This window comes from Pan paniscus, chromosome 1 (genome assembly GCF_029289425.2).
Source record: "Pan paniscus chromosome 1, NHGRI_mPanPan1-v2.0_pri, whole genome shotgun sequence".
Lineage (NCBI taxonomy): Eukaryota > Metazoa > Chordata > Mammalia > Primates > Hominidae > Pan > Pan paniscus.
In genome coordinates, this window is record NC_073249.2 from 82,062,025 (window position 1) to 82,086,212 (window position 24,188).

The following is a 24,188-nucleotide window of genomic DNA, read 5'->3' on the forward strand; positions in this document are numbered from 1 at the left end:
GGGACAGACATGGGTGCCTGAGGAAGCCCATAACTCAAGGGGTCAACCTTGTAATTGTTCTTACTGATGATTCCTTTTGCACTAGTGACTCAGGCATTTTGATTCTGACCTTGACCTGGTTTAAGAGGAACAGGGAGGACTGGAGACAGTGCCCTCTTCCAGATTAAACAAATTATGCACACGTGCACAGGTACTTTGTAAGCAGTTTATTCTGATGATTGGGCAGGTGCCTAATATATCAACACTGACTGAGCTCTGTGACCATGGACAACTCCTGTCCTCTCTTGGAGCCTTGGTTTCTTTCTCTCTCTAAACTAGGCTGGGCATAGTGGCTCCCTCCTGTAATGCCAGCACTTTGGGAGGCTGAGGTGGGCAGATCACTTGAGGTCAGGAGTGTAAGACCAGCCTGGCCAATATGGTGAAACCTTGTCTCTACTAAAAATACAAAAAATAGCCTGGCATGGTGGTGCGGGCTTGTAATCCCAGCTACTTGGGAGGCTGAGGCAGGAGAATCACTTGAACCTGGGAGGCAGAGTTTGCAGTGAGCTGAGATTGTGCCACTGCACTCCAGCCTGGGTGACAGAGCAACACTCCATCTCAAAAAAAAAAAAAAAAAGAAAGAAAGAAAGAAGAAAGAAAGAAAGAAAGAAAGAAAGAAACTAGGCAATTGGGTTAAGTGGCGTCAAAGTTTGGCATCTCAGAGATGACCGAGAGGAAAAGCATTCCTCTCATTCCATTCAGAGATGGAAGTGGAGCTACTCTTTCTCCACCTGAGCTGCCTGTTCGGGAGGAGAGTGCTCTTGAGGTTGCTGGGCATTCTCTTCCCCTGCCCAAGGCTCTGTTGGGAATACGGAAGTGGCAAGGCTTGAGAGATTGCCAGTGAGCCTCCCCAGAGCTCCTGGAGTTCCCGCAGGAAGACTTCTTCTACCTGAGACCTCCCTGAAGCAGCCCTCTTCCCTACTAGCTTTTCAACCAAAGTGACTTTTCAACCCTTCAGGATTGGAAGATGCTGTCAGTGAGATGGGGAGGTCTCTTGGCAAGGCAGGTGTCTCCTAACCTGAGAATAAGATGTGGCAACCACTGGCAGGTGACTACTTGGACCCAGTGAGTTCATCCTCAAAAAGGACTAACAGATTGGGGCATGTATTTGCCTTCTCTAGACCTGGTGGAATCTCTCAGTTCCAGAAAATCCTAAATGTAAAGATTGCTTACTTAGAATGGAAAGTTTTTTTGTTGTTGTTGTGCTTTTTTTTTTTTTTGAGATGGAATCTTGCTCTGTCACCTAGGCTGGAGTGCAGTGGCGCGATTTCCGCTCACTGCAAGCTCTGCCTCCCAGGTTCACGCCATTCTCCTGCCTCAGCCTCCTAAGTAGCTGGGACCACAGGCGCCCACAACCACGCCTGGCTAATTTTTTTTTTTTTGTATTTTTAGTAGAGACGGGGTTTCACTGTGTTAGCCAGGATGGTCTCGATCTCCTGACCTTGTGATCCACCCACCTCAGCCTCCCAAAGTGCTGGGATTACAGGTGTGAGCCACCACGCCTGGCACTAGAATGGAAGGTGTTAAAGAAATCTGGAGTACCTCTGCCTAACAACTTAACCCAGGGGTCTCAGTCATACTTCATGAGTCTTTGGGACTCACACATTTTTCTCCCTGATCTAGCATGAGTGAGAATAATGTGAGGGCCCCAGGAGATCCCCTAAGCACATCAGTTCCTCTTCTACCTGTACTTCTATCATTAGAGATTATTTCTTTTGGGTCAGACAATTTTCTGTCTTCTTTTAAAATCCATTCATTCACTCAACAAAGATTTTTTAAAGAACCTACTATGTTCCAGGTTCTGTAGCAGGTGCTGGAGATGCAGTGAGGAAAAGGAGTAGAGAAATACAATTAAAAAATACACAGGAGAATTTCAAATAGTGATGTGTTCTATGATAAAAGTAGAATCGTGGGAGAAAATAACTGATGGGATGGAGGGAGGTCCGCTTAGACTGAGTGGCACAGACAGGCCTCAGTGAGAAGGGACCATCTGAGCTGAGCTCTGAGCCGTGGGTAAGAAGCGGCCCTGTAAGGATCAGAAGGAATGTCCCACACAGAGGGGACAGCAAGGATAGAGCTCTGAAGTGGGAATGAGCTTGCTGTATGGGAAGAACAAAAAGACCTCAGCATGGCTGGAGCACAGTGAGGGGGAGAGTCAGGGAGAGGTGGGTACATCCAATCCAAACCCATAGTACCTGTGAATTTGACCTTATTTGGAAAAAGGTTCTTTGCAGATGTAACTAAGAATCTCAAGACAAGATCATTCTGGATTTAGGGTGGACTCTACATCTAATGACTGACATCTTTATAAGGGGGAGGAGGGGGACTATGAGACACACAGTAACTGTGAAAGGCCGTGTGATGGAGATGGAGGCAGAGACTGGAGTGGTGCATCTAGACGCCAAGAGATGCCATGAACTGCAGCAGCCACCAGGAGCCAGAGGAGGCAAGGGAGAATTCCAAGGGTTGCAGGCAGCTGCCAGAACTTAAGGGAGAGGAACAGATTCTCCCCCAGAACTTCTAGAGGAGACCAACCCAGCCAACAACTTAATTTTGAAGGCCTGAACTGTAGAGCTGTAAGAAAGTATATTTCTATTGTTTTGAGCCACCAAGTTTGTGGTAATTTTTTATGGCGACCCTGATACAAGAGGCGAATAATTTTAGCAAAGAGCAGTTGATCTAAAAAACAAACCAAACCTGCTGGTTGCTGTCCAGAGAATGGATTATATAGGCAGAGGGAAAAAAAAGTGGAAGCAGGAAGCCAGAAAAGAGGCTACTGTAAGGCCAGGCGTGGTGGCTCATGCCTGTAATCCCAGCACTTTGGGAGGCCGAGGCAGGTGGATCATGAGGTCAGGAGATCGAGATCATCCTGGCTAACACGGTGAAACCCCGTCTCTACTAAAAATACAAAAAATTAGCCGGGCGTGGTGGTGGGCGCCTGTGGTCCCAGCTACTCAGGAGGATGAGGCAGGAGAATGGTGTGAACTCAGGAGGCGGAGCTTGCAGTGAGCCGAGATCACGCCACTGCACTCCAGCCTGGGCGACAGAGCGAGACTCCTTCTCAAAAAAAACAAAAAAACAAACAAACAAACAAACAAACAAACAAAAAAAGAGGCTACTGTAGCAGGAAGCTGATAGTGGTGTGAGTAAATGAACGCATGAATGAATGAATGCACTAACAAAAGCGATGGGTGAAACAATTGTGGGTGACTGACTTGATGAGATTGTTAGGGACTCTGCAGAGCTGGTTCTGCTCTTAAAGCATAGATAGGTGAGCTCAAGATGGGCTTCCTGGGAGCTGGTGGGGAGCAGACAGGTGTAGGGGAAAGGGCCAGTAAGTGCAGGCCCAGGCAGGAGGGCAGGGACTGAGTCACCCCGTCCTCCTCATGTGCAGCAGATGCCCAATTCCTGAGAGAGAGTGAACGTCCCAACATCACATGCAGCTTCTTTCTCTGAGGGCCAACTCAAATACTACCTTGGCCCTGAAGCATCCCCAACTTTTTGTCCCATCCACACACAAATTGTTTCTGCTACACTTGCACTTTGGGCTTCCCTGGGAATGCCCCCTGTCCACTGCCCTATTCCACCTTGTTCATGCACATGAAAGAGCTGCTGGTCTCATGTGCTAAACTGAGATGATTTTTAGAAAGGAGCTCCCCTTTCTTTTTCATCTCTGGATCCCCTGCAGCAGCACGCCCAGGCTCCTGCACTCAGCAGGCTTCCATAGATGCTTGCAGGCCTCAGTTACTGAGCTGTGCCGAGGCTCGGTCACTCACACACACCCAGAAGCTTGCCAGAACTCCAAGTTAGCGAGAAGTTGGCAAGAGCAGAAGACACACTTCCTCTTTGTGTCCTTTTGTCCCCTCAGCCTCAGCGACAGCCTTTCTCCAACAAGTTGGCACGAGGCAGGAGCCTGGCACCTTTGTTTCTGCATGTCGAGCTGATTTATGAAGGGACTGTACGGAAGAGGACATGTGACAGAGGCACACACTGGCCCTGGCACTGCCTTCTGCATGTGAACGAGCCAGGCCACCTACCTCCGGCTTGGGGACTGCTGGCTCGCTCTGGACCTCACTGCTGGTCTCCAGCTGGGCAGGGCCGGTCTGGGGGCTGCAGCCTGGCTCGAGCACTGCCCCCTCCTGTTGTTTTTCCTTGCCTTTTTCCTGCTTGGGGACATCTCCGCCCTTCACTCCTCCAGGGGGACTATGGGGGGTCTCCTTCACTGCAGCTCCCTCCTCCAGCTTCTTTGTTTCTTGGCTGTCATGTTCAGGTCCTACCTCTTCATTTTGCACCCTCTCCCCCTTCACCTCTGTAGCCTTTTCCATCTCTGCTTCCTCTCCAGCTGGCTTTTCCTCCCTGGGGCTCCCACACCTATTTTCTGCCTCTGGGCCAGAGGTCTGGGGCGATTCCGGGACCTCCTCTTGGGCCGGGTGCTGGCCGTCCCCCTCCTCTGAACTCCGCCTGGCCTTTTCACCGTTCTTGGCTTCCTCTGTGGCCCTGTCCTCCTCCTGCTTCTCTGTCCTGCTGGGTGACCTCCTCAGAGGAGGCTTTTCAGCAGGTCCCAGGGTTCTCACTCCCTCTCCCGCTGCTCCCTCACTGGACAAAGGGGATCCTGGGGCCTTGCTCTTGGATGGCAACACTTCATCCCCATCCTCTTCCTTAGCACCGTTCTGCTGAGATGACTCCACCGCCCTGAAATCTCCAAGTTCTCCACAGTCTGACTGTGACCTTCGGAATCGCCTGGAGGGAGGGCGCCTTTTTATTGAGCCCCTCGTCCGCACCTAGAAGAAAGCGTTAAGGAAAGTTATCCAAAAACTCATAAAAAAAGGCCAAGAGGAGGACTGTATGCACTTTCAACGTCAGTCTGGTGCACTGCTTCACAAGTCCACACAAGGACCATTTAATTTTCCAGGAGAACGAATCATTGTTTGCTATTTATTATAGGTTAGAGCCGTGTGGGATTGTGAAATCACATGGTGACCTGCAGACTTTTATTTTGTGAAGATGCAAATGCTTTCCATTCAGTAAAAAACAAAAACAAAAACTCATGATTTTATTGCACTGTAAAACATTAATCAGTTCGGTGTCTAATTTAGTAATTTTATTCTGACACTTAAAAAAAAATTCTTGCCGGGCATGGTGGCTCACACATGTAATCCAGCACTTTGGGAGGCTGAGGCAGGAGGATCGCTTGAGCTCAGGAGTTCAAGATCAGCCTGGGCAACGTAGCGAGACTCCATCTCTACTGAAAGTAAGAAAAATTAGCTGGGCGTGCTGGTGCATGCCTGTGGTCCCAGCTACTTGGGAGGCTGAGATGGGAATATAGCTTGAGCCTGGGAGATTGAGGCTGCAGTGAGCTGTCATCACACCATGGCACTTCAGCCTGGGCAACACAGAAAGACCCCGCATTAAAAAAAAAAAAAAAGAAGTTGTCTAATTATCTATAAATAACCAGTTCTTCAAATGCTGTTTGACTAAGTTTTACCATCTTACAAGTTTCCTCATAAATTGGCATATTGAATAAAATCTCTCTCTATTTTGCATAAGAGTCAGACTTTTATCTTGTGAAGATGCAAAATGCTTTCTATCCAGTAAAAAAGATAACTTATGATTTTATTGCACTGTAAAATTTTGAAAAATTTGAAAATTGTACTTTTGAAAATTATACTTTGACAAAGATGAATCGCACCGAGAAGAGGGTTAGAGACCTGCTGATGGCCAGGCCCTGGTGCAGGGACCTCAGGGGTGCTGAGCTGGAGACCTGGTGACCAGCTTCCTCTCTTGCCTAACTCTGCCCTTCCTGCCCCCATGAAGTTGGTGGATACTGGGAAACCTGAGCAGCCAGATTCCTTTGCTTCTAGAACTCAGGTCCACCACTGTCAGAAGCTGTTTCTCAGGAGCACCAGCAGAGCTGCCTGAAGGTGATCTCTCTGGGAAGCATGTGATTCTCAGAATCAGGCCTCTTCTCAGCTTATCAGACTGAGTCAAAGGTGCAATGGAAATGTTCACATTAGATACCCTACCTACTAGAGTGATGCATCCTTTAAAAATCAGTATGTAAGTGGGCTGGGTGTGGTGGTGCCCGCCTGTAATCCTTGCACTTTGGGAGGCATAGGCCAGCAGATCACTTGAGCCCAGGAGCTGCAGGAGCCTGGTTGAAGACATGGCAAAACCCTGTCTCTACAAAAAATACAAAACAAGGTGTGGTGGCGCATGCCTGTAGTCCTAGCTACTAGGAGGCTTGCCTGAGCCCAGGAGGTGGGGGTTGCGATGAGCCAATATCGCATCACTGCACTCCAGCCTGGGTGACAGAGGAAGACCCTGCCTCAAAAAAAAAAAAAAAAATTCAGTGTGTAAAATAAATTTTTGTAAATGTTATTTTCCCACTGATTTACATTTTGGTATTTGTCAATCCTAGTTCCCCATCTAAGAAGTATGGAATGAATACTTGGTTTATCAGGGCCTCCCAAGCCCTTTCTTGAGACCATGATTGGGCCAGCTCTGGAAGGTATCAAGGCCCCAGCCCTCATGACCAGCAGGGTTCCAAAATAACTTCCTCTTGCTGCTGTCAGAAGGCTGAAGCCTCCAGGCATTATGACCAGGCAGCAGCTCCTCCCTCCCTGCCTCACCCTGTGAGAAGATGCAGCTCTCTCTGAAGGTTCCTCTCTGCCTTCAGGGGTCTCCATCACCCTGGCTGGGGGACTTCCACTCTGGCCCTAGCCGGCAGGCTCAAGCCTGCCTGAACCCCTCCTTACCACTAGTTTATTTCCTTGAGTCCTCCCTGTTTTTACACATTTGATTTTTTTTTTGCTAGCTGGACTTCCTAGAATGGCCTAGAAGATCTCATTTCTCCATCATTAATTTTAAGCCACACCCATTTAGCATTCCCTGGCACCAGACCCCAAGAAGTCTTGGCCCCTGCTTGGCCCTGGCCCACATTTGTTGGCTACCTGCTTGGCCCCTATCTCTGATCCTTACCTCCTCCCAGCAGGGCGAGGGATGTGATGAAAGCTCACACAGAGGATCAGGGTTGCATCTGTAGAAATGCACCCTGCCATGTCATTTTTGCAAAGGGAACAGTTTGGATGTTCTTTAACTGGGGCAAGCTGCAGGAAGAATGATTTGAGTCCACACTGGGACACTTAGGACTATTCACACCAGGCCAGACAAGACGTTTTGGAGTTCTAGGGATACTGCCCAGCATTCTGTGCAAATCACTGATCAGGCCTTTAGCTTTTGCGTTCAGCTTTTGACATTAATGAACTATGCAGCTGGGATCAGTCCTGAATTTCCATACCTTTCTCCACAAAGGAGAGAGCACGCCATCCCCCAGGCTTGTCTTGGGGTTGAATGGCACAGTTACAGCGAGGGGAGATGAGCCAGTCAGTCGAGGAAAAAGGTGATCCTAGTTCAGGGATCATTTGCAAAGGAGAGGAGAAATTTCACTTGGGTTAACACGCAGCTCTGACAGTAACTCCGAATGTTTCCTCCTTTCTCCAGGACAACAGGGTAGAGAAAATTCAGGGGTGCCAGTGCCCACATTTCCACAGACACACCGCCATAATCTGGAGCTAGAATTTACCTTGTTGTAACAGGGCAGATGACTGCCTTCAGGGGGCTGGTCGAAGCTGACAGGCACCTCCTCTGCCTCGCTGGGCCTAGATCGCACACCAGGGCTGCTGGGGGTAGAAGGTGGGCTGTGAAATGGCGACACCATAGCCTTGAGTCCAGGACTCTTGGGTGAGGCCCCAGGCAGTAGAGCAGCTGGGTCAAAGGTTAAATTGGCCTGTCAAGAAAAGATGAACAATTTCAAATAGGACTAGGGAGAAGATCAGAGCCTCTACTTTAGCTTGTTGGTTATCTGGCCTCAGGCCTGGTTGAGACTAGGTAACACCAGGCTTTTCATGCTACTTCCCAACCCATTATCCACTGTCCCATCCTGGCCTGCTCTTGGAAGCATTGCCTACTCTATCCTCCTCTGCTACCTGGCTTGCCACAGGCTGCATTCCAAAATGCTCAGCCAGCACTGACGAGGATCCAACAAAAATTTCCCAGAACAAGCTCAACTTATCAACAAAGTGGCGAAGCAGCAACTGCCAGGAGCACCTGTGGCACCAGGATCTCACAGGAAGTCAGGCTCTGTGATCCCCTTTCTCATCAGAGTCAATAGTACTCACTCCCACTAGATGCCTACTATTGCAGGGCACATGTAGCTGTGTCCTCCACAGCAACCCCACACGTTCAGCCGTGTTCTCATTGCACAATCAAGAAAGTGGCTAAGGGATCTGCGCTGAGATTCACACCGGGTCTGATTCTCCCTCAGCCTCCAGGTATCAGGTTCCCTCTTAATAGACGGCAGAGTGGTGGACACAGTAGGCCACTGAGCTCTGGGAAGAAGGCAGTGGGACACACCATAGTATGAGCCACCACTTGGGATATCAAGGTACAGGTGTGACCCGATCAAAATGAAAGGCAGCCAAATGGGAGAGTCACCCAAAGGTAACGAAAGCCTCAGGGAGTCTTGAGTTTGGTTGGGGAGGAGGCAGGTGGTCCCAGATGCCCGAAGGCGTCCATGGGGAGAACGTGCGTGAGAGTCCGATCCTCTTTAAGGCCATCTAGGGTGCTTCTCCTGCCCTCTGCATTCCCAAATCACCACAGAGCTGCGTCCTGCAGACCCTGTGGCAGTGCTGAACCAGGAGACAGAGCCTCTTTGAGACTTCACAGAGAAGGGATGGAGTGTGAGGGGCAGACGGTGCAATGGGAAGTACATGGGTTTTCCATACCGACAGATCTGACTTTAAATACTGGATCTTTCACTTAATAGCAGTGTGACCTTCAGGCCTTCAGCAAGTCCAATAGCCTTTCCGAATCTCAGATTCTTTGTCTGTCCAAACCTTTTGGCCTGACTTCCTAAGTCTTTTCTATCTGGTCCCTGTGTACTCTCTCCTGCCCCATACTCACACCCTCTCCCTCCCAGCTCCCCTTGGCCACCTTCCCACCTCCTACCAGCCAGACTCTGCTGTCCTGGAGAACTCCTATGTATACTTTAGGACTTGCAGACTTGAAAGCATTGCACACGTTTAGAAGGGTGTTAGTGTTTTCATTGTGATCTTAAGAAAGAAGGTACCATACAGACAAGACTGAGTCATGGTAAGAGTTCAATATATAAAATACGAAAGTTAAATAGCATACTAGCCCAAACCACGTCAAAAAGCAGCATATGAAGCTGGGTGCAGTGGTGTGTGCCTGTAATCCCTGCTACACAGGAGGCTGAGGTGGGAGGATTGCTTGAGCCCAGGAGTTTGAGACTTTGAGTCCATCCAGGGCAACAAAGCAAGACCTTGTCTAAAAAAAATAAAAAAAACAAAAAAAGCGGCATATGGGGAGTACCCAGGGGAGGATTTGGAGCATAGTTGCCGTGCAGGTTGATATGCTGGCATGGCTGAGAGGGCTTCATGGCAGAGGGGGTTCACTGGACCTTAAAGGAAATGCTCTTCTCTAAATTTCAAGCAGAGAAATTCCCTCTGTAAGACTGCTTGCAAATAAAATGGATGTTGATAGCAGAAAAATTGAATTGTGAATTTTGGGCTATCCTAAAAAAGAAAATCCCCAGTTCATAATTCATTCAGTAGAATAGTTAGAAGAAAATCTAGCTGGTGACGCATTTCTTAGCTGTTTCTCCCACATATTCCCAACGAAGTAAGTTTCCTGTGGGATTTGGCTAAGTTGTCATTCTATTGCTGACAATCTTAATGAGATTGAACAACTAGACATCCAAACCACATTCTCAAGTTGTTGTGTTTCCCCAAAAGACTCATTACTGACTGGAAAAAGGAATGGGTCCAAAACTACAGGGTACAGAACATTTGGTAACTGGTTTCTGGCACTTGAATGAGGGCTAGGGTGGGCTACAGGGAGGCAGAGGTAGGAGTCTGGGGCTACATCCCTCAGCTGGATGCTAGGAGGGGTGCTGGAGTTCTGGGATCCCTTCTGAGAGACCCCTGTTACTTATTTAGGAGCCCTGCAGCCTCCTGGAGTGACAGGTAGCACCACCCTATTCCTGCAGCCGGATGGAATCAGGGCTTCTCAGTTTGAATTAAATTTCAGGTAGACACTGCAGAGCCCTCCCCACCCTCCACAGGGTAGGCTCATGGCCAGAAACCAGAGATGCTTGCCTTAACCCCCAATCAGGCTGGGATCCAAATCCCTAGGCTCTCCCATGGCTGGGAACTACAGAGGCTGTGGCTATTCGTCTTGACACCTCTGATGCCTTCAGAATGAAGTTGGTGAGCCGGTGCTCTTAGTTGGGCCTGGATGGGAGGTATGGTGCACAAGCACCTTGTTCCTTCTCCTGGGTGGCTGGACAGAGGGTGGGGTGAAAACAGGAGCCTCTCCTACAGCCCCCACCTGGACACAACATGCCTGCCTTTCCTCTGCACTTTAGCTTCTGCCATTCCCCCACGGGGAACATCTTCCTCCCTCCTTTTCAGCCACGCATTCCTTAAGGACGGGCTCAGGACATAGGTGTTTCATAAAACATTCATTAATTACTCTGGCCCACTCTACTCTCTTCTTGCTCTGAAATTCTAGAATGGTGGGTCTCACCTGGGATCTGGGGTGGGAGACGATTTTGCCCCCAGGGGACATTGACAATGTCTAGAGACATTTTTCATTGTCACAACTTGTTGGAGAGTGCTACTGGCATCAATGGGTAGGAACAGGGATGCTGCTAAACATCTTGCCGTGCACGAGACAGCCCCTGCAACAACACTATCCAGGTCGAGTAATGCCAAGGCTGAGAAACCCTGGTCTTGAGCAGCAGGAGCTGGGCAGTGACCCGCAGTGGAAATCTCCGGCATTAGCTCCTTTTATTATATCACCTGTGAAAGCTCTGTCTCCACAAGACTGTGAGTTCAGGGCCAGTGTCTTCTGCTTAATTACAGTCCCAGGGAGCCAGCCAGCCCTGGGCATGGTAGGTGAGGGCTCTGGGCACACAGGGTTACTGGTGGAGAGGTTGGACAGGATACTACCCAAACAACAAATTTGTCCAGACTGGTGCAGTGTGCAGCAACTGAACACCAGCCCTATGCAGGGCTGAAATGGTTTGTGGCTGCATTCAGGCCTTGGGAGAGAGGGGTTGGCTATTTCAGAAGTGTTTATGGCAACTATGGTGTCCTTTCCCGTAAGACTCTTTTTTTTTCTTTTCGTTTTTGAAGACAGGAGCTTGCTCTGTTACTCAGGCTGGAGTGTAGTGAAGTGACCTCAGCTCAATACAGCCTCAACCTCCTGGGCCCAAGCGATCCTCTCACCTTGGTCTTCAGAGTAGCTGGGACTACAGGTGCACATCACCATGCCTGGCTAATTTTAAAATTTTTTTGTAGAGATGGTGTCTCACTATGTTGCCCAGGCTGGTCTTGAACTCCTGGGCTCACGTGATCCTCCAGCCTCAGCCTCCCAAAGTGCTGGGATTATAGGGGTGAGCCCAGCCCCATACAGACTCTTGAGGTATCCCGTTACCCATCAACCCCCACCACTAAATGTCAAATACATGAGCTTGTGCTTGATGTGGTCCTTATGTTAGTTCTTTTCCCTCAGGCAGGGCTGTGAGATCCTTATCGTTTACTGCAATTTGATCACTGGCTGATTATTGGGGCCAATTATGCAGGTGACACATAGGCTACCCCTATGAGCCTCAAAGTCATGCAAATTTTGGATAAGAAGTGGAGTTAGATAAAAGGTAGCAATAGACAATGAATTCTGCACTTACCTGAAGCTTCTCAATCAGAGGCGAGCTCTTGACCTTGAATTTAGGAGGGTGGCTCGCATTGGGTGGTGATTTCTATGGAGCAAATCAACCAAAACAACCAGATAAGTAAGGTGAGGAAAGTGGGATTCTGGTTGGAACCCAAAAGCCACAGGCAGAAGGAGAAGAGAAGTTGGTGTTGCCACTTTCTCATTAGTTCAGTAGCCCACATACCTCATTAGGGCCTGGGCGACGTGAAATTTCCCCCTCCCTCCCTCATCCCACCACAGCAAGATCTTCAAATCAGAATTAGAGAAGTCAGCGCCGACATCCTTAACACAGAAGGTCTCTCCCAGGAAGAGTGACTTCATTGTTGTTATGAAGGAAAACTATATCTGAGCAAGATCTTCACCTCATGACCTTCAACACTGTGAATCAACAATTTGGGGGATTTCAAAGACAAAGGGCAAAAATTACCATCCTGTTTGTCACACACACAACAAGAAACCAGACCAGGATGACAGAGGTATGACTGGAATTCCTCCCTGGACCCAGTGATATTTTGGAAAATCCCATCGATGGCACGATTTATAAATTATGATTTTCCAAAATGTTGAATATTTGAATATTCTTTTTCTTTTCTTTTCTTTTTTTTTTTTTTTTGAGACGGAGTCCTGCTTGTTCCCCAATCTGGAGTGCAATGGCGCAATCTCGGCTCACTGCAACCTTCGCCTCCTGGGTTCAAGCAATTCTCCTGTCTCTGCCTCCCAAGTAGCTGGAATTACAGGCATGCACCACCATGCCTGGCTAGTTTTTGTATTTTTAGTAGAGACAGAGTTTCACCATGTTGGCCAGGTTGGTCTCGAACTCCTGACCTCAGGTGATCCACCCACCTCCCAAAGTGCTGGGATTACAGGCATGAGCCACCACGCCCAGCCTGAATATTCTTTTTAACCAAGTAAACATTTACTGAGTATTTACTACGTCCCAGACATTGTGTGGGTCATACAAAGATGAGCATGATTCAGTCTCGGTGGCAGGAGCAGTCCGTGGCTGATGCATGTGCTACATAATCATACGTACTCTCTGTTAGTTGTAGATATTTTTGTGATGAATGAATGCCAGGAATCTTGTCTGCCTTCGGGATCCATATCATGTAAAAATATTAACTCTGCGTTTTGCGTAAAATCCCCCCAAACATGTGAGAATGGTGACAGTGATAGGATGATGATGATGAAGAAAAGGAAGAGGATGACTTCCATGTGGTTGGACAGAGGCCAAGGCAGAGGAGGGATCTCCCCATAGTGTGGAGACCAATGTGTATGACCTGCTCCTTGACCCCATGTACTAATTTTCCTGAACAATAAGAAGAACTACACTGATCTCTTAGGAAGATTCTGAGATATTTATAATGTGAGATGATTGTATTTTAGTGATGGAAGGAGGGAGGCTCACCCAACTGAACTCCTCGTGATCTTTTTACAGCCCAACACCAAGGGAGAGCGTGGGCTGGACTTACAGGATCCCCACTCCTTCTAATTCTAGTTTTGGCAGGAGCCAGACGAAGCCCTTGGCCTCAGCCTCCTCTACCAAGATGCAGCTGGGCGGGAATAAATGATTCTAAGGACTCCTGCTGCCTCTGCCTCCATGTGTCTTCACTGTCGGGTATGTTCCTATAGCAGTCTTTCAAGGAGCTTTTTACCTAGGATGAGTATAAAGAGCTTCCAGCCCCAATGGAAGTGCCCTTGGTTTCTGTGCTTTACAGGGAAATTTCACACGGGCTGGGGTTTTCAGAGAAACTTTTAGAAACTGCAGCAACAATTTTGCTGATAAAGCTCACTTCACGTAATATTATTAGTTCTTCTCTTCCCCAGCTGACCACTGATTTCTGAAGTCTGTGGAAATTCAGTGGACCCTGCCCCTTAAACACAGTATAGTACTGGGGACCCAGCTGATGCTCCACAAAACCCTATTGATTTGAATTGCAAAGCAGAAAGAATCCAAAATAGCCTCTAGTGCAGTTCCTGGAAATGACAGCAGGTGGCATCATTTCCCTTACGGTTTAACAAGGGGCTTCAGGCAAGCGGCTGAGACTAACAATCCGGTGGAGAAAAACCAGCCTTCCATCCCTGTATATGTATATATATAGCTGTATTTACATGACATTATTACCACGTCTAGAAACTACGGACTAATTTCCAGATGGGAATGCTTTTCAGCCTTTTCTGAGTATAGGAGGCAGGATCTGTGGCTGCATTAAACACCCAACTTCGGCTGGTTCTTCCAGAGAGGGGTAACTCTTGGTCACCCTGCCATCAGGAGGGGCCCTGCAGTCAGCAGGTGCTGTCAGGGGGCTGACCCCACTGTCTCAGACCTGAGCAAGCATAGCGGGGCAGGGATGAAATGACCCTTCCTGGCACTGTGCATTGGGAACCGAGGGGTAGCCTGACCGGGGCCCTCCCTGCAGGCCCCCAAGGTTTCCAGCATTAGAGCCTCTGCAGGCTGAGCTACAGGAGTATGGAAGGAGAAATGTGGACAGCAGCCTCCAGTTAGCCCTGCCAGACAAAGCAGGCTGCTCATTTTATTTCTATGTGAATTTCTTTTCTTTCTTTTTTTTTTTTTTGAGACGGAGTCTTGCTGTGTCACCCAGGCTGGAGTGCGGTGGCGAGAATCTAGGCTCACTGCAAGCTCCGCCTCCGGGGTTCACGCCATTCTCCTGCCTAAGCCTCTCGAGTAGCTGGGACTACAGGCGCCTGCCACCACGCCTGGCTAATTTTTTGTATTTTTAGTAGAGACGGGGTTTCACCGTGTTAGCCAGGATGGTCTCAATCTCCTGACCTCGTGATCCGCCCACCTCGGCCTCTCAAAGTGCTGGGATTACAGGCGTGAGCCACTACGCCCTGCTTCTATGTGAATTTCAAGGCCACGAAAAGTCATTGATCCCTGGAGGTAGTGTCCTTTCAATGTGCGAGCAGCCTGTCACTCCAGGCAGGACTTTCTAAAATCCACCCTTGGACTTAACCAGCCCTTGGCCATTATAAGCCATTTAACTTCTGGGTGATGTGTCCCATGGGGTGAAACCTGTGAATGCATTTCCACAGAGCTGCCAGGATGGAGCTGTTTAACCCAATCACTAGCCTAACTCCCTCTGCTTTTACTCTAGGGGATAAAACTTCCCTAGCCAGCCTCCCTGATCTATCTGGTTAGTGATTTTGTCCTCAATTTCACAAATAAGAAAAATGATTCGGTATGGTGCGGTGACTTCTCCTGGGCCAAGCCCAGGCTATCAGGGGGCAGCCTCACATTAAGCTCTGAGTGGCCATAACCTCAACCCATTGCATAGCAGTGGAGACACTGAGCCCAGAGGTTGAAGGTTACAAGGAGAAGTTGATTCTCTGGAAAGAGAAGTTGATTCTCTGGAAAGAGAGGTTGTTGGTATGTGTTTGGTCACAGCACTGGCTGATGACCCCATAAAGCCACAGAATCATATTGTTGGCACTTGAAGAGACCCAAGGAAAACCTCAGTGTTTTTAAACTGTGCTCCTTGGGGTTCCCATCCAAGAATAAGACCCTTGGTCAGTGGGGAGAGAGTATTCTGAGAGCATTTGGGGCTCCAGGCCTCCCCTCCCCCATCTCACTTGGCCTGGGGCAGCGATGAGTTTCTGCTTTATCTTGTGGGCTTCTGTTTATAAGCCTTAGGTTGACAAAAAGGCTTGAAAACCATTGATCTATTTCAGCTGTTTCACTTTATAGATGAGAAAATGTAGGCATTAAGATGCTTGCCCAAGTTCACATAGGGCACCTAATGGCTATTGTCAGGATGCTGGTCCCCAAAAAAGAAGGGGAGAATAAAGAGGTTGTTGAAGTGGAATTTGGGAATGACATTGTCTTTGGCTTGCTTGCTGTATTTTGGGGTTGGCCTCCCAGGTGAGATGACAGAACATACAAATCCATTTCTGGCACAGACTATGACCACAGTGAAGGTTCATGGGTTGCTGGCATAAGGTGTGGAGAAGGCACTCCTGCAGCTACAATTAGATAAATAAAGATAGGAGAATATGCAGGCTAAGAACCTATTACTGGCTATGATCTATGATACCAGAGACTTTATTATGTTGGTAACGTTGGCTATTTATATCTGAGGGCAACAAGGCCTCCTGTGCGCTCTGGTTTTCTTCCAGTGATCTTGAACAATAGCCAGGCTTTACAAGGATACTGCAGAACCACGGGGTTTTCTCATGCTTCCGTCCTGCCCTATGTAAGTGTAGCCCCCTTTCCAGGTACCTTCTCCACACCTTATTCCAAGATCACCTAAGTCAGATCTGGGAATAAAACAGAACATTCCTGGCTCCTGAATTGGGTCTGTTAATAATATATGACCCATTCTCTTTGCTAAAATTCTCAGGCTTGGAAAATAGTGTTCGTGTCCTTGACAAATCATAAAGGAGCCTCAGTAAAAGGGAGCAGGGAGGAGCCTAGTTTCCAAAGTAAATGATTCAGGAAACATTTAAGAGGAGATTCACTCTGAAATGGAGAAATTCCCTGCACAGAGTCTGAGCTTCAAAGTATGAGTTTGGTGCCCCCTCCTCCAAACTTTCCTCAAGAAGAGGAAAGAAAACCCATCACAGCATCCTCTGAGCCCCAACAGCAGCACTTACCTCCTCACCATTCTGGCCCAGGTCTACCTTGGGGGGGAACAGGGGGAGGGAACAGGGCGGTTTCCTTCGGGTTGGTTTACTGGCTGGTGTCTGGAGGGAGGGCGACAGACAGACACACAGAGAAAAAGAGAGCACTGATCAGGCAACAGGGAGGAAGAGCAAGGAAGTGGAAACTGGTTTCAGGAAGGTTTAGGGATTTAGGAATGTTAGGATGTTAGGGAAGTGTAGGAATATTTAAGAATGGAGGAAGGGAACTGCGTGTCTTTGGGACAGCCTGCTTACTATTTAAATTAATTCTATTTACCATCTACCCATTTTGACTTTCACCCTCTCCACTCCATTTCCTTTCCTGCTAGAACATCCACTTTTACTTGAGATTCACCGACCTGAATCACATTCAGTTTTCAGGCAGTGCCAGCACCTGAGATCAATGCTCTCTTTATCCTTTATGACATGCCTATACTGTCTAGAAATTATGAACCTGATCTTTCAGATGGGAAAACAAAACCCCAAAATAGTGCACCTAAAAATGCAAGGCAAATAAGTACTCACTTGCTCCAAGGGGCCACGACAGATTTCTCTCCACCTTGGGGCACCCTTCCCTCATCTCACTTGTTTGTATTTATTTATTTTGAGACTGAGTTTCGCTCTTGTTGCCCGGGCTGGAGTGCAATGTAACCATCTCGGCTCACTGAAACCTCCACCTCCTGGGTTCAAGCAATTCTCCTGCCTCAGCCTCCTGAGTAGCTGGGCTTACAGGCATGTGCCACCACGCCCGGCCAATTTTGTATTTTTAGTGGAGACGGCGTTTCTCCATGTTGGTCAGGCTGGTCGCGAACTCCCAACCTTAAGTGATCTGCCTGCCTCGGCCTCCCAAAGTGCTGAAATTACAGGCGTGAGCCACCACGCCCGGCCCCCTCATCTCACTTCTAATGAGCTTCTCACACTGCATGACTCAAGAAAATCTAGCCCAAATCTCTCCAAAGTTAAGACCCTCCCTTGTCACACTTTCCTCTACTGGTCACCGGACGCTCTTCCTTCCTGATCCCTGGTTTCCTATCTGAATGTGCTTTCCTTCAAGCCCTCTCTTCTTTCTCAATTCTCGGTTTGGAGTCTGCCCCAGCCTTGCCTTGCTCTGGCTACAGGGCAGGAGCTGGCTGTAGGAACTTCTTTATTCTGACACAGTCCAGGCCTGGCACAGCTGTGTAAGATCTAAGTCTGTATAGGTGGATGATCAAGATGGAAATGGATACAGATGCCCATCTCTGCCCTGTGTCTGATTCCTCCTGGCCAGAGTGCAAGCCTCACCCTGGTGGGGACAGATTCTGTCCAGGCACAGCAGCAGTGAGACATTCCTCACATTCAGAGAAACCCCTCCAGCCCCTGGCTTCTCTTCCTAATTTGGTAACTACCAAGCCTCCTCCCTCCCTCTCCACTGGGCCTGACCAGATTTCCCTTTCCTCCTGCCCGCTGCTGAAGAGGCTGCTCTGAAGCGGCCTGACTCACCTCCTTGGCTGCAGCCGCCTGCTCCCTAAACCGCCCGGCCAGCTGGGCCACCGAGGGGGATGCCGAGTTGTCCACATTGGCATTGGTCTCTGCCAGTCTTTCCTGGCAAATGGAGAAGAAGAAACAGTTAATCAGCAAATGGGTACCAGATGCCATGCAAGGCACCTGTTTTGTGGCCGCAAGCAGGAATGCTGTGACAGTGAGGTATTTTAACAGCATTATCCAACTGGCTCCTGCATTCAAGGACTTAAAAAATTCAGTCAATCACATTTAGTGAATATCTACAATGCTCTTGGCCTGGGGTGTGGCTTTGGGGACCTGGAGACAAACAAAACCTGGTTCTGTCCTGGAGGGGTGCCCTGGGATGTCAGAGGCAGTACAGGTCCAATTTTCTCATTCCTCAAGGACCCCACCGGCAAAGGGCAACGTCTGCGACAGTGTACGAGTCTCCTTACCTCCTGAACAAGGGTGAGCAAATGCCCTTTATTGAACTTGAAACACATATATATGTGTCTTTTGTTCCCTACTTGAGTGCCATGGATAAAGAAGCGTTCAGTAAGTATTTGTGGAATTAATAAATAAGTGACACGAGAGCAGATAGCACAGTGGATGGGAGCCAAACTGCCTGGATTCAAGCACTGACTTGCTCCATCTCTTACCAGCCTGGGGACCTGGGGCAAATGGCTTAGCCTTTCTGTGCCTTGACAAGGATGGCTGTAGCACATCCCTCATCAGTTGTTTTGTGGATTAAATGATTTGCTATATACTCAGAGGGCTGGGACAAGGCCTGGCTCATTGCAAATGCTTTGGAAGGGTGGTTGTTATTGTTACTGGCGGTGAGTCTTGCCTCCAGTGTGGTCATCAGTTTACCGTGGCTGTCCCTCCATTGAGGTGCCCCCAGGTTCCCTGAAGAGGCCAAGATGCACCCCAGGACACCATTTATTCTCATGTACCATTTGTCACCAAGACACACAGAGTAAGTCGGTGATGCTGGAAATGGCCAGTACATTTCTGCCTTGTTACAGGAGGCCTACATAACCACTTGGTTTGAATAAGATTTTTTACATGTCCAGTCCCGGAGACATTAGGTTTTTGTCTTTTGTCACCATGGTGGCAGCATTTCTTACACAGACTTCGAACTCCCCCTGCACTTCCCCTCCTCACGTCTAGTCTGAAAATGGGAGGATTTGGGCAGCAGTTTGTCTGAGAAAGTCCATCTCTGCCTTTCCCTGGCTCTCGTGGTCTACAAAAACAAAGGATGCTTCCCTCCAGCAGCGAGCTTACTCCCTTGTACACACACACACACACACACACACATACACACTCTTCCATGGCCCTCCTTTTGTGCTAAAAGTGGTGTCTCCGAGCTTTCTTATTTGGGTGCTCCCTCCAAAGTAAATAACTTTAGTCATTCTAAGATGCTGTCCCCTTGGAGCAAGGGAGGGGCAGATCTCCTCACCTCCCAGCCACTTCCAGCAGGGAAGTTAAGTTAATGGGGCAAAGTTTTGAGAAGAAGGCTTTGACAGGCCGGACATGGTGGCTCACGCAAGTAATCCCAGCACTTTGGGAGGCCGAGGCAGTTGATCACTTGAGGTCAGAAGTTCGAGACCAGTCTAGCCAACATGGCAAAACCCCATCTCTACTAAAAATACAAAATTAGCCGGGTGTGGTGGTGTGCACCTGTAATCTCAGTTACTCGGGAGGCTGAGGCAGGAGAATTGCTTGAACCTGGGAGGCAGAAGTTGCAGTGAGCCAAGATCACACCACTGCACTCCAGACTGGGTGACAGAATGAGACTCCATCTCAAAAAAAAAAAAAAAAAAAGGCTTCGTTTAGGGATTTGAAGGAACTGCTGGGGCCATGGACTTTCCGATCTGCGAACAGCTGTTCTGGAGGAAAAGACAGGTACCCCTTTACTGTGGGTTGCTATAATTCAAGCTCATCTCCATACCAGCCTAAACACCAAATGCTGATTTCGCATAAAGATATAAAAGGATTCACCTCTATTCAAGATGCCAGATTTCCCCATGATGCTGGGGGAAAGCCGAGGAGTGCGAGGCCCCACCCTGATGAGTTCCCCACTGGGAAGGGCTCCTAGACTTGACACGTTTTACCCTCACACTTGCCACATAAGGAAGTCAGAGAATGGAACAACGAGAGAGAGGCTTGGGGACAGTGTGTAATTAATTGAGCTGTTCTTGGCAAAGACGCTGGCTGATTGGTTTGTCCATCTGTCTAACTTCCTGCCCACATCACAGATCAGTCTCTCTGTCCCCTGCTATTTATGCTTGGGTCCTGCTGACAGTGCGCTTTACCTCAGTTTCAAAGGCGCCAATCACTGGTGGAGCAGGAAGATAAATTCCAGTTAAAAATAGAGCTGTATAGGAATCAAAAGCTCCTCCCTTACTTCCCTGTCTCAAAACTAGCCTTGGCAAGGGGCTCAGAAGTGAGAGAACTCTGAGGCTTCTGGAAGCACTTAGGGCTTAAAAGCTGGGTTGAAGGAAAGATTCTATTACCTCTGAGTTTGTTTTCCTGGAGCCTAGTGAACGGCTTTTCTTTAGACTAAGGACTCCAGAGCTTGTCGAAGCTTGGCAGATCCTGTCACCATCAGCCCCTCTCCAGACACTTCCCATCCTCTGTTGCAGAAGACTGATTGATTATTACCGTCTGCCCTCCAGGCACATTAAACCCAGAGAAGGCAAGTGACAGCCAGAGTCACACAGAACAGGCCAAACAGGGTAATCTGTGAAACATCTGACTCCAACTCCTGAGACTCCAGTAATGGACATCAGTTAAGTAGCATCATTTGTGAAAGTGCCTTGGCAACTCTAAAGTGCTATACAAATCTCAACATTATTATTAGCCTCTGATTTGCATAGCTGCAATGGAAGAAGTGTGGTCTTGGGGATGAATCGGGGCTGGTGGCTCAGCCTGTTTGATGCCTTGCCTAGATTTCTGCCTTGCAGTTCTGGCAGGTACAGCTGCTAACCCCCCTCCGGTGTGCTCAGCACCATACCACCTCAGCCATGGGCCAGGAGCTCTTCACGGCAGTCCCGCTAAGGCCATACCCTCACCTTGACTGTTAGGTCTGAGAACTTCAGTTTCTCTACCTATTCCCAGACTTTCCTGAGACACCCTTAGCCTCTCTGGATTAAATGTTCTTTCTCTGTTCCTGTGATGTCCATAAAGTACTTAGCACAGAGCCTGAAACATAGCATGTGCTTGGCTGGGCACAGTAGCTCAAGCCTGGAATCCCAGCATTTTGGGAGTCCAGGGCAGGAGGATCTCTTGAGCTCAGGAGTTCGAGACCAGACTGGGCAATAAAGAGAGACCCCATCTGTATACAATATTAGCCTAGTGTGGTGGCGTGTGCCTATGGTCCCAGCTACTCAGGAGGCTGAGGAGAGAGGATCACTCGGGCCCAGCTGGTCGAGGCTGCAGTAAGCCCTGCTCACATCACTGCACCAGTGCACTCCTGCCTGGGGCAATAGAGACTCTGCCTCAAAACAAAACAAAACAAAACAAAACAAAACAAAACAAAACAGGGCTCATCTAAGGATGGTTTCTTCCTCCTCCTCCTCCTCCCATCCGACCTGGTCTGCTGGTGTCAGGGCCTGGGTACCTGCTCACAAAGTCACTGACACCCTCAACTCACCCCCATGGACCATACCCAGATGTAAGTCCCTCCCCTGCCAGCATCTACCCTCCAGGTCCTGGTCATTGCCTTGACTTCAGCTTGTCCTTTCTTCTTGGGCCATTTTCCATGTCTTAGATCTGTTTTCTGCACTCATCTCCCTTTGTGCCCTGCTTTAGCTCACACTTGTCTTTACAGATCGCAGGCCTGTACTCCATCTTCCTGGGCCCAGGTCTTGCTTACGAAGCCCTCCCTGCTACCTTCCAGCTGGGCCATGCCAGGTAACTCGGAAACCATGCCTGTGGTTACTGTCTGGCCTGACTTTGCCAAGGCTAGGAGAAAATCACCTCTGGTGTTTACTTTCTATTTCTATGGGACTTTCTTCCGAGAACTGAGGAGCCCCTGTGTCTGGACAGCATGGAACTTCCCCTCCGCTGTTGCCATGTTGCGTAAACACAGTTTGGATACTGCTGACCATCCACATAATGAGACCTTTATGTACAGGCCAGACTAGGCTCTACCTGCTTCCTAGGCTCTGCCCTGTCTCTCCACCTTCTGCTCTCGTCCAAGGTCTCAGTATCTCCCAGCATTTGGGCTATGGTTTAGGGAAACAAGGCCCCAGGGAAGGCGTCATCATCTACAGCTTAAGAGAAGATGCAGTGAGAGAGCCCAGTGTGGGGCTGGAAGAACTATGCTCTTGGCCAAAAGGAAGTTTCTCTCTCTCACCAGAAATAGGCCAGAGCCCAGAGCCTCAAAGGTCTGAGGTATGTTTGCTTCTTCACTCCTCCAGAACTGAAGGGTATCACCCCTTCCAGTGTGACCATGCTTAAATCATCACTTCAAAAAGACCACCATAGAATCTCTCTGAAATACTGCATGACTCTAGAATCTTCCTTTATGTCCTTACTTATCCCTAGTTCTTCAATGTATCCCAATGTTTGACCATTACTATCCTAGGAGGATGGAAAGGGTTCTGGACTGGGAACCAGGTAGGTCCATTTGACCTGCTCATCTACCAGAGTACCTCCTATGTGGGAGGCACTGTCCTTACAGCCTTTGATATATTTTCTGTAATTCTTACCTCTCTAAAAGAGGAAACTGGGGCCTAGAGTTGCTAAGTAAGTTACTATTCAAGTCAGTAAGTGCAGGCATGAGAATTTTCTGGATTCCAAAGCTCTTTCCACACCAACATGCTGTACTAACTCTATGCCTTTACTGGAAGAGTTAACTTACTCTCTTGTTAATAGGCATTTACTGGTCTAGGCCCTGAGATACATCAGTGAACAAGACAGTCCTTGCCCTTCAGAAGTTGCTACTTCAGCAATAAACAGGTACACAGCGAAACCATAAGACACTTTGTTAAACGCTGCGAAGAAAATAAAACAGGGCACTTATTTTATGGGAATGTGGGAAGACATCTCTGAAGAGAGAGCACATGAGTTGAATCCCAGTTGGGGAAAAGAGAAAAGGAAAATTGTTCTGAGCAGAAGCACAGACAGAAACAAAGGTTGAGGGGCAGAGAAAAGAGAAGGGTGGCAGGGACAATAAGAGGGGGTGGGAAGATGCGAGTGGTGGTGTGAGGCCAGCTACATTGGGCCTCATGGACCAGAGCACGCAGTTTGTGTTTTATCTTGAGCCAGCAGGATGTCATTTGGAGGGTTTCAAGGAGGGACGTGACCTGAATCGCGCATCAAGGAGCTGTCTGTGGAGGAGGGACAAGAGTGGAAGAGGGTGAGCAGAGGCAGGTGCTGGCAGCGGTCCAGCTGAGATTGGGTGCAGGAGTGAACAGGGCTTGTGCAGGGGGATAGGATTTGAAGGTCAGGCTGCTGGGAATTACTGATGCATGGGTGTGAGCAAGGGAAAGAGAAGAATCATGGATGACTCCTGAGGGTTTGACTTGGATAACGGGATGCATGGGGTATTTGCTACTGGGTTGGAAAGCCATGTTGGGGAGAGAGGGGTGGGTGGGGCTAGGTGGGCAATGAATAGTTCTTCCTTGGTCATGAAAGTCTGACATGTCTATTAGACGTCTAAGTGGAGATGCAGCACAGGAGGTTGAATATATACCCAAGTCTGGAGTTCAGAGAAGTGTTTCAGGCCGTAAACCAAACTTGGAGAGTCACTAGCTAGAAATGGTAGTTGATGTTACGAGACTGCATAAAGTCAGAGGAAACAGAGAATAGGGAAGAGAAGAGGCCCAAAGACTGAGGTCTGGGTTGTCTCCTTAGTCACCCTAAGCTGCCTTTCATTCTCAATGTGAGGGGACTGGTCCTGTTATTCCAGTGGGAGCTTGGAGGGCATTTTGGTATAGAATGCAGATGGGATGGGCTTGAAAGGAAAATAAACCTCAGACTGCAAAATCACTAATCCAAAGGGAAAAGTCAAGCTATGAAACGCATCAGGCAAATCTGCCTCCCACTTTATTCCTGAATAAGATAAACAAAGATTAAAAAGCGACATACCCCCCTCATAATTTTTCCCACTAGAAAATTCCTTGTGGGCCTCAAGATCTTTTCCCTAAAACAGTTTTGTTGAATTTTACCCTGACAATGTAAATTGATAGCTTATCTTCACAGGTGCGGGACAAAGGACAGAACTCTAAGTCAGT

The 24,188-nt window shown here is 48.5% G+C and overlaps 1 protein-coding gene across 4 annotated transcripts in view; it reads right to left on the bottom strand.

The window, feature by feature from the left end:
* Window positions 1-24,188, bottom strand: part of RCSD1 (RCSD domain containing 1) — a 75,947-nt gene that overhangs the window by 4,331 nt on the left and 47,428 nt on the right. Inside the window, exons 2-6 of one of the 4 annotated variants that reach the window (XM_057302206.2) lie at window positions 17,947-18,048; window positions 16,441-16,530; window positions 11,807-11,878; window positions 7,622-7,825; window positions 4,073-4,820 (exon numbers count right to left, since the gene is read on the bottom strand). In XM_057302206.2, coding sequence (XP_057158189.2) covers window positions 4,073-4,820; window positions 7,622-7,825; window positions 11,807-11,878; window positions 16,441-16,530; window positions 17,947-18,048 — 1,216 coding nt within the window. The remainder of the gene's footprint in view (window positions 1-4,072; window positions 4,821-7,621; window positions 7,826-11,806; window positions 11,879-16,440; window positions 16,531-17,946; window positions 18,049-24,188) is intronic. The other 3 variants (XM_034939711.4, XM_055112038.3, XM_034939725.4) reach the window with 3 other exon arrangements.